This window comes from Polypterus senegalus, chromosome 13 (genome assembly GCF_016835505.1).
Source record: "Polypterus senegalus isolate Bchr_013 chromosome 13, ASM1683550v1, whole genome shotgun sequence".
Taxonomy (NCBI): domain Eukaryota; kingdom Metazoa; phylum Chordata; class Cladistia; order Polypteriformes; family Polypteridae; genus Polypterus; species Polypterus senegalus.
Window position 1 is genome coordinate 151,049,941 of NC_053166.1, and position 11,025 is coordinate 151,060,965.

General features: G+C 36.6%; 1 protein-coding gene across 1 annotated transcript in view; it reads left to right on the forward strand.

The window, feature by feature from the left end:
- The window catches only part of glis2b (GLIS family zinc finger 2b), a 39,336-nt gene extending 30,350 nt beyond the window's left edge, over nucleotides 1-8,986 (forward strand). The window contains exons 4-8 of the mRNA XM_039774553.1: nucleotides 297-472; nucleotides 2,406-2,588; nucleotides 3,862-3,995; nucleotides 4,609-4,727; nucleotides 8,108-8,986. Of these exons, the coding sequence (XP_039630487.1) occupies nucleotides 297-472; nucleotides 2,406-2,588; nucleotides 3,862-3,995; nucleotides 4,609-4,727; nucleotides 8,108-8,895 (1,400 nt within the window). The 3' untranslated portion in view covers nucleotides 8,896-8,986. The remainder of the gene's footprint in view (nucleotides 1-296; nucleotides 473-2,405; nucleotides 2,589-3,861; nucleotides 3,996-4,608; nucleotides 4,728-8,107) is intronic.
- The last annotated feature ends 2,039 nt before the right edge of the window (nucleotides 8,987-11,025 follow it).

Here is an 11,025-nt window from a genome sequence, read left to right on the forward strand (position 1 = left end):
GGATGTGGTGTAAACTGTGAAATTCACTATATAAAATATTTATTCAGTACCATTTACAATTGTTGATATTAACAACTTCACCTAATTCAGCAGAAACATTTTTGGGAAAAATACGCAATACAGTTTTTAGTGTTTTGTATTTTTAGCAGCTGTCAAGACATATACAGACAGTAAAGTTAAAGCACCAAAACTAGTGCTTAAATGTAACAGTATACTGACGTACAGAAGTTTTTTTAGAGTCTATAAATTTTGGTGCTTACTAACATGATGCTTTCTCTCTGGTCCCAATTGGCTAGGTTTCCCACTGTTACCTGGCCCCTTGTCCCAGTCAAAGGGAGACTCCCGCCATCAGTCATCTGCTGTCATGGAACTTAGGCTTTCTCCAACATCAAATCTAGAAATGTCACCAGGACCAGCACTGTCTCCCTCCGAACTGCCAGATGGGGATGGGTCGTCATCCAGCTTTTCAATGGTAAATATCTAGAGACTCTTTTAAAGCATGCCATATAATGGGATCAAATTGACTGGCCAAAGCAATACAAACTTGTCTTGCCGTACTAAAGTTTCCATTGATTTATATGATTGCAATCACATGATTTGCTAAATATTATTAGCAATGATAGGATTACTCAAGCTGTAAGTTTAAACTTAATGTTTTTCTTCACTATGCTGAGTTCTCTGTAATGGGGTCTTTCTTGATTTAGACATTGTCTTTCTTTCTTCATCCTTATTTCTGTGAATGAATTTCAAATATTTACTATACGCCATTTGAGGAAGAGAAGTTGTGCAGCTGTGAAACGGACTGTGCAAAAAAGGAGAGTGCAGATCAAGACACAACAAAATAAAGTGTGAACCAGGGTTTATAATGAAGAGAAAGGGTTTGCAAGACTGGAGCAGGAGGAATAGTTCTGAGTGTTATCTTTCTGTCACACTTGCAGTTGAGCCAATCACCAGATACTTTCTCTGCTATCAATATTTACTGCCAACAGACAGTTGCCTGCTCCCCACTGCCACTGTTGTGGTTGTCTGTGTGTGGCATTGCGTGATGTGACCACCCTGTGAACTGATTTTGCTTACTTCTTCTAGGGCTGTATTTATCTTTATGATTTATGCTATATGTTGAATGTACTATTCAAGAAAGTAAGATTAGCACAATCACAGCAAATAGGATGTTTTTCTGAGGCACAGTAGTTTCTGGAATGCCCCTCTGTAAAAGTCTTCAATTTGAATTCAGAGAGAGGCTAGACACCAGCCAAGGGACGAGCATGCCAAAGCCGTATCAACAAAGGTTTTGTTTATGGCAGATTTACGAATGCCTTCTTCAGGGTTACAAGTTTGAAGTCATACTCCAGAATAGCAATCAGTAAATGATGCAGTTTCTGCAAAAAGACTCCCATGTTTTAGGTGCTGTCATTTTAATTTTTGACACTTTCATACCAGTTAGTGATATCTGGTTGACTTTATTAAGGAGACAGCTATTGCACTCATTCTATCAACATTAAGTTTCATCTGTTTTGCTGGATTATCATTTACTATCAACAAACTAACTGTATTTAACTCCAGACATTATTGTATCTTTTCATTTTGTTTACATGGTCGCTTTGGAACTGTGCAGTAATATTTTAATTGCTGCATAGTCTGGGAATTTTTTACCTTTGTTGTATTTTTGCACTTGTTGGATTTAATATACTGTATTTTACTTTGTTTTAATCACAGATTTTTTTTTTATTTTTCATTTAGTGCTTCTTTCTTTCTTTCTTTCTTGTATTAGCACATAGAAAGATTTGTGTCATAGTTGTAAAGGAGATGAGGGGGAAGAGAGCTCTTACAAACAATAAGACAATAAGGATGACAGTATTAAATGACATGATATATACAGTACATAGTATAAAACAGAACTATACAGACAATATAAATTGTACAGATTAGCAGTAGTGTAAAAACAGCTCAAAAACAAAGCGCAGATGGCAAAATCAGCTAACTGCAAATGGCAATACAGAACTAGTATACAGCAGAATTAGACATAGTATAGAAAACAGGTTTATAACAGGGCAGGTAAATGCTGATTACCAAGAATTCAGTGACCTTATAGCCTGGGTGCAGAAACTGTCCCTAAAGCGGGCAGAGCATGTGGTAAGGCACTGATAACGTTTATCAGAGGGTATGAGTTTAGAGAGCTGAATGGCTCACATCAGTAATGATAGACATAGCCCTTCCTCTGAAAGCAGGTGGAATAGATGGTATGGAGTTGTGGATGAATAGCCCCAGTGATTTTGGGAGCAGTATGTACAGTCCTTTTGGAGGAGCTTACAATCCTGCCAAGCCAGGTTACCAAACCAAATACAAAAAATACAGAATGAAGAAAATATTGTACATTGCATTATTTAAGAAGCCTTCTTTTGCAGGATTCTCATCCAGCAAGATTTATTGAAGGAGGAACCAGCTCACAAGCCTTCCAGTTTTTCTTGCCTGTTGGATCAGGGGCAGGACTTCAGTTGCCATCTTCTATGTTCATTGGCTCTCCTAAAGAGAAACGCATTTCACCAGAACTGTGTATAGATGAACAACTTGCCTGCCGTTGGGTAAAGGTGAGACATTAGCATAATTGACAGCTAATTTAAGTGTTGCATGGTATTTAGATAAGTCCACATTCACCCTGACTAGTGTGTTTCTTATTATCCCGGTCCATCACAGGCTATAGCTGAGCACCCACTTATACTCATTCTTGCCAGACCCATGTAGACTCATCCATTAACTTAACATGCATTTCTTTAGGATGTTTATGGAAACTGGAGTGCCAGTACAATATACCAACACAAAGTAAGAATGTGCAAACTGGCACAGATTTAAAAAAAAAAAAAAAGCAAGGCTTCTGGAACTGTGAGAAAATATCTCAAGCACGTTGTCCATTTTGTAATGACTGATACTGATATTAGAATTAAAGGGTATCCAATAAATACATAAATCAAGATGGAAATATGCAACCCTGTTTGACCAGGTGCCATAGGGCTTAAGAAAACCTGAGTCACTGTTATTAAATGTGACGTGTAATAATTGGCTCAATAAAAAAAAGATAACACACATTGTAGTATACTATACATTGTAGACAAATTGCATTACCAAAAACTGAGTTTATCTGTAAGGTGTAATTCAGCAAATATTCCATTATAATACTAAGTATTATTACTATTATAATAAAAAAAAACTGTTGCATCCATGAATAGCTTAAAGGACATGACTTCATTTTCCAGCAAATACTGCTTTTAAAAGCGATTTAACTGCTAGTGTTTGTCAAGCCTGTGATCTTTCAACCTGGCTAACATGTAAACGAAAAATGCCGATTCACAGCTTTCTGTATGTTATTTACTATCTCAATATAAACACACCATGGGTTGCTAGCTGTTTTATAAACAATTGCAGTGTGAGGTAAACATATTTGTTTAAAAATTGTAAAAGATGTCTTTATGTAATGTTGTCTATGAAATAATTTGAGTCCTGTCAGCTTCTTCAGCCTATAACCCTACATGTTTTCTGACGTACTGGTAAAAAATGATGAGACCATATAGAATCGGTATACATTTGGATGCATTAATTCATAGACTGGAGTGTAGCTTGTGTACTTTCAATTTGCTAGATGTAGACCTTGAAATTACTTTAGTATCCATGATGTGCAGATGTACTAAATCTTTGTTGAGCTTTGTCTGTTGGATATCCTGAGGATAAATTTTCTTTGTATTCAGATAAAAAAACTAGAGGTTAGAGTTTAACATACCTAAAAAGCATGCTGTTTTTTTATCATATTAAGTTTTTATTTTATTATTTTGCAGTAATATACACTTCTTACATGTGTCTATTTTGCAGTGCAACTTGCTTTTTGATTCGCTGCAAGATTTAGTTGATCATGTGAATGATTTCCACGTAAAGCCAGAAAAGGATTCTGGATACTGCTGCCACTGGGAGGGATGTGCCCGCAGGGGGCGTGGTTTCAATGCCAGGTAGGAACAATTTGAATTTTAGTTGTTTAGAATTGTTATCTGCATTCTAAAATTTGTTTAAAATGTTGATCTTAATAAGTGTTTTTAGTATTTTTTAAATGGAGCAAATGCATCATTAGCGGCCGTTTAGCCATTAAAGATGTTGGTTTGAATTCGGAAACATGGAATGCAATTTTCAGCTGGCATCTTTAACAAAACAGCTTCTCAAAACACTAGACCGAACCTAAGAAGTATTTTAAATTCTGTTGTACATGTATACATTTGCTTCATGGGTTCCCCTTAAAGTACATATGTCATGTTAGGAGCTGACAGAATTTCCCCTTCTATAAGTTTTACAGTATGACTTTAATCTGATTGGTCATATTTGAAATCTCTTTTGACTTGCAGCATGACCCACCTAAATTCTTTTAAAGCGTGTGGTATGACCCACCTCTTCAACTTTGTAGTACAATAGCAAACGCTGGATAAAATTATTAAATGGCCTGTGAAATGCAAATGTGTTGCAGCCTGATAGGCTTTTTTTGGGAATAATTTTATTTTGTTAAATATATTTCTGGTTGTGTTTTGCCAATTTTGATCTTCACACTTAATTTTTTAATTACATTCCATCCAGGTACAAGATGTTGATCCATATTCGGACTCACACTAATGAGAAACCACACCGCTGTCCTGTCTGCAACAAAAGCTTTTCTCGTCTGGAGAATCTGAAGATACACAATCGTTCCCATACAGGTAATGTGTTAGCATTTCAAATATCAAAATTCATTTTTGTATCACTGTAATAGACGATGATTATGGTGTGATTTTGGAGTTCTTGTTGCTACATTTTAGTTTATGGTTTGGTGAAAAAAATGGTAATATGCAATATATATATAAGTTGATGTAAACACTGTGAAGGTAAAATTGAAATAATAAATTAACTTGTAGTTGAAGTGGCACAAAATGTTTCTTCATTTTAAGTTAGACGGGTTCACAAATTTACCAATGCTTTTCAGTGGGAGATTCTGAAATTTTTAAACTGTGTACAGTGCAGTCTGTTCAAAATCTAAAATTGAACTGTCCTGATAAATATCTTTGAAGAATAAGTGTGTCACATTTCAACAGTATTCATCCATGGTGGACTGAGTTGTTTCATGTGGACAGGCAGACAGAAAGACATGGTTATCACACTAGGTGCCTTGCACATTATATTCAAACTCACCTAAAAAGGCTTCAACGAGTAATTTGCTTAGTCCATCCATCCATGCATTTTTATAACTTTAGCCACACCAAATTGCCTCTATGTTCAATTACTATTCAGTGAGTGGATGTAGAGGTGGTGCACTTTTACAAGTACTTGGTGGTCCACGTCAATGATAGGATAGAGTGGTCTTGTAACTCAGATGAACTTTATAAGAAAGAACAGAGCAGGCTCTTTGTTCTTAGGAGACTGCGTTCCTTTAATGTGGGCAGTGGCATTCTTCACAACGTCTACAACTCTATTACGGCTAGTGCAATTTTCTATGCTGTGGTTTTGCTGGGCTGGTGACATCATTTCAGAAGAGGCCCATTGAAGTAACAAGCTAATTAAAAGGGCAGTCATTATGAATAATGCTGGACATGCTTTCTCTGACACACTAACACTGAGGACTTTCAGTCAACAAATTATTCCGCATAAGTGTGTCAAGTAATGCTACTTTATTCCAACAGCAACATGCCTGCATAATGCCTCACTGGCACTAGGACTGCCAAGTCAGAAGTTTTCTTTCTTCTGAAATCTTCTTCCTTTATAGTCATTCTGGTGTGTGTGCAGACCATAGTGTGTGAATATATATTTATCTATTCATGTACTTATTTATTTAAAGAGCTTATGTAAAAAAAAAAAAAACAAAAAAAAAAACAAATTTACCCCTGGGGACAAATAAAGTTCCATTTGTCTGTTTATTTAAACATTTTAAAAATTTACTCAATAGTTTCTTCTAAACTCCCTCATCCTTTTATGTAAAGAAGTGCTTTCTATATTCTCTCTTGAATGTACTTCGTTAATTCCCACTATCTTTGAATGATTCAGTGTTTAAGCAAAGTAATTCTTCTGTATATATTTTATTAACATTTTTCAGAATTTTGGAGATCTGGTTTATCCCATGTAGCCCATTTTCCTATAGACTAAACCTTTACCATGACTGAGGAAGACATATCCTTTAGTCGAGGGATGCACTTGCACTGTTATCTACAGTACTCCTTGTGGAGTCTGATTAGTGCATTATAAAGTATAAGAATAATATCACTTGATTTATATTTAATAGTTTTTAAGTACTTTTTGCATTTTAAATGATACTGCTCATTTCCTAGACAATGCCTTTAGGGTGTACCCCAAATCCTTTTCAGAAATTGCATCCAGTAGGTCTGTGTCATCTGTCTTGTATTTATAATTATTGTTCCATTCACCTATATGTAACATTTTTCAATTGTTTATATTAAATAGCATTTTCAGAGTGTTTGCCCAATTATTAAATTATCCTGGTCATTTTTAATTTATTTTGCACTGCTCTCAGAATTTGCTTTTAGTCCAATTTAGATATTATCTGCAAATTTCACAAGTTTATTAACTGTATCAGAATCAACCTCAATAATATTATTTAGCAACATTTAGTAACATTGCAGGAATGGATCCCTGAGGAACTCCAACAATGACCTTGCTCCTTGTGGATCATTCTAGTTTTACCAGTACTCTTTGTCTCTAGCCTAATCAATCAGTTTAGGCGTCTAGCCTTAATATTAATCTTATGTATTTAGCCATATCAAAGCCTTTTTAAAAAGTATAAGTAAATTACTTGCTTTACTTTTGTGTACTACTCCAGTTTCCTTTGTGAAAACCTAACAAATTAAATTTTCCTAAATTTTCTTTGCATAATCCCACCCTGGCTGCTACTTACTGTATTAATTTCCATGCAAGCAATCTGCTAATTATTACTATAGATTTTATAATATTACACTGAAAAAGGGCTAAGACTTCATAGGCTATAATTACTGGGATCCATGTTTTCTCCCCTTTTGTAGTCAGAAAAATAGATACATAGATACGAAAGGTGATACATGAGAGATGCATAGATAGTACTTAAATGACATTATCCTTATTAATGTAATGTAAAATAATCTCCATGGGCAAATAATGGGCGAATATTCCTATAGGCAATATTTTTAATTATAATGTGTTTTCTATAACATCATTTCTCATTCACATAAATGAAGGTCCCCTACTCCCTTTTTTTTCACACCACATTGGGTCTCTGTCTGCTCCAATCAGATTTGAGTCCATCCAGCATTCACAATCACATTAGTAATGTTTCAGCCTTTATTGTACTTCTCTAGTCCAAAGGGACGTCTAGAATATGCTTACTGAAGATTTAGAAATAATATCTTTCATTTCTTTCAACACTGCTTCACTAGAATCTTTCAGCCCCAGAGGGTTTGTTAATAATTAACACACCTAATTCTTGATGAACATTTGACTATTTAAATTTAGTATAATTTTTCCTTCTCCATAAGGTATTCTATTGTAAAATATTTATCTTATTTTCTACTTGCTGCTCATTTTTGAGGATTTTTAAATCGACATGTCTAAATTCTCTTATGCTTCTTTTTTTACTGGACTAATTGTGGAAAAATGGTTCTCTATCTGTCATAGTGTCAGTAGCAATTATTTTGTCCTCATTGCTCTCATTGTAGTTTCTGAGGTTCCTTTCTTTGATTTTTCTTTTTTTTTTATTTTCCTGCAGAGTCCTTGGAGTCCTTATTAACAAATTCCATAAATATAGGGGACATTAGCTCAAAATCTAACTTCTTCATTTGAGTAAAGCTAGAATTTGAAAAGCTTTAGTCTAGGAGTCTTATTTGATTTTACTTGATTCACAACTAATAGTTTAAATATTTATAATCTTTATTTAAATGCAAGTATTTATATTTGTGATTTTGTCCTGAAAACTTTATCAATTACTTCCTAGAGAATGTTTGGATGTTCATATTTGTCATTATTTTATTTAAGAATTAATGATCTCGTAAAACAAGACAGAAATGCACTGCAGTGTTCCTTGTTTGCTCATACTGTTTTTTTTATATCTTGTCTCTTTTAGGTGAAAAGCCATATATCTGTCCATATGAGGGCTGCAACAAGCGTTACTCCAACTCCAGTGATCGCTTTAAACACACTCGTACCCATTACATCGACAAACCTTACTACTGCAAGATGGCAGGCTGTCTGAAGCGCTACACTGACCCCAGCTCGCTGCGCAAGCACATCAAGGCACATGGACACTTTGTGTCCCACGATCAGCAAGCATCCCTTTTGAAAGGAAACCGACATTTGAACAAAGGGGCAGTGGATATTCCATACATGAGTGGGGCACATATTGTCATTCCAGGCACAGCAGCACCACTGTTCCGCAGCCATGCCCTGCATGGACTTGGTACCGCACTGCCACTGCCACTGAGCTCTGCACACCCTCTTGACCTTAGTGCATTGGCTTGTGCTGGACTTGGGTCACCTTCATTGAGTACCCTATCCAGTCCAATACTTTCTCTTATTGGTACTCCAATTGGCTTGACAAAAACCTCCATGCTTTCACCAAGTTTTTCATCGGGTGGCTTAGGTCTGCCTATGGTTTCTGTGCTAGCTGGTTCATCAGATAAACTTGGGTTAGCCAAGGATCTCTCTGTAAAATCTCCAAGTCATTCCAAACAGGCTGGACCTAAATCATCGGGTAGGCTGCGGTCTGATTCTGATGGCCTTGCTGATACCCAAGGAGCTGTATTAAATCTTTCCACTGGGCCTGGTTCACTGGCCAGACCTGATAGTCTTGCCCAAGGATGGGTTGTCATTCCACCTGGGTCAGTAGTACTTAAACCAGCAGTTGTAAACTAATTTGACATTCCTGAGACCTGAATGTTAGAAAGGTGGGTATAAGTGGTCTTAAAAGCGGCGAAAGGTTGTTTTATATATATATATATATATATATATATATATATATATATATATATATATATATATATATATATATATATATATATATATATATATATATGTGCAGACAATGGTGTAGAATACCAGACAAATGCTTTATTTTTACTCAAGTGCTCTAACAGGGAAGTTCTTTAACTCTAATGACTAAAGGTAACAACAGCCTCTGCAGCTACTGTGTACTGCCGACTTAAAGTATCTGAGAGTGTCTGAACCCCTTTTCCATTAGATAAATGTCGTTATGGTCCAGTAAGATAAAACTGACATACTGCAAATCCATCCATCCATCCTCCTCCGCTTATCCGAGATCAGGTCCTGGGGGCAGCAGCTTCAGCACAGATGCCCAGACTTCCCTCTCCCCAGCCACTTCCACTAGCTCTTCCCGGGGAACCCGAGGCGTTCACAGGCCAGCCGGGAAACATAGTCCCTCCAGCGTGTCCTGGGTCTTCCCCGGGGCCTACTCCCAGTTAGGCGTACCCGGAACACCTCACCAGGGAGGCATCCAGGAGGCATTCTGATCAGATGCGCAAGCCACCTCATCTGACTCCTCTCGATGCGGAGGAGCAGCGGCTCTACTCTGAGCCCCTCCCGGATGACTGAGCTTCTCACCCTATCTTTAAGGGAAAGCCCAGACACCCTGCGGAGGAAACTCATTTCAGCCGCTTGTATTCACAATCTCGTTCTTTCGATCACTACCCATAGCTCATGACCATAGGTGAGGGTAGGACTGTAAATCAACTGGTAAATAGAGAGCTTTGCCTTACGGCTCTGCTCCTTTTTCACCACAACAGACTGATGCAGAGCCCATACTGTAAATCGTAACACAAAAAAGAAACCAAAACATTTTCTGATAACTGAAGTGCTTTACTTGAGCAGAATGCTAATGCAATCAATAATGTTGGATAAACAATATAAAAACATGATAGACACTTATGTTTAAATGTTTCATAAAAAAATTCATTTGTAAAATTGTATTTCTCTTTGGATAAAGAGTATAGGGAGGGGTACGTTTTTGATTCATGGTGCCTAACTAGAAGTTATTAGTTCATGTAATTTGGAATTTAGACCTTGTTGTGTAAATTCCACTATTATCATGATCCCAAAGGTAAAATCTGATTAACAGAGGTACTGTCACTTCTGAAATGCAGTTAAAGGTATTACTAAAAGTGACATGTCTGGTATGTTTCCTAGAATGATGGTTTGCATTAACACAGTACAGTATAGTATTCATTTCTTCTGTGGTCAGGGACAGTATGCTATTTAGGCCAATTGACACATACATATTAAGCAAATATTGGATGACACTGTGGAAATAGACATTAATGTAGCCACTTCATTCAGAACCCTTAATTTTTTTTCTGTAACCCACAGACAAACAATAATGAGGTGGAAAAGGAGCCAGCAGATAGCAAGCTTATTTGCAGTTCTCAAGCTCATTCCCTAGAAGGCCACCGTTTTTGCCCCAACCAATTCCGTAATCTGAAGCCAATTCTTGCTATTAATGAAATATGTCATTTAATTCTATGGCGTATTCGTGTTCTCATTATGCCATACAATATAGTTTTCAGAAACTGCTCACTTTTTTTTCTGAGTATCATCAAAATGTTTTGCAGAGCAGATCGGTATTTTACTGGAACAATATATAATATGAACGACACATAGATGGAAACACGATCAAGTTAAGAGTGTGGCTTTGGCAACAGAAATTGGTTACTAATTGATAAAATGACTGAAATGAGTACCTGCAGTCACTATGGCCATCCAGGATCTGAGTCTGACACCCCTGCTCTAAGCTATGGTGTCTTATCACCGTAACGCTTCCAGACCTATGTCTGAATAGTGTATATTGCTAAACTTTTGAAGTTTGATGCAGTGACCACTGAATGTATTATTTCATGTGATTATTGTTAGTAAAAGTTTAAGTGACAAAGTAGCTGAGCAGAATGGAAAGTCTGAATGTCATCCTATAGTCAGAAAGGGCCTCCTTCAACATGCAGCTGTGTGAGGGAATCAGTTTCATGCCAAGTGGATTAG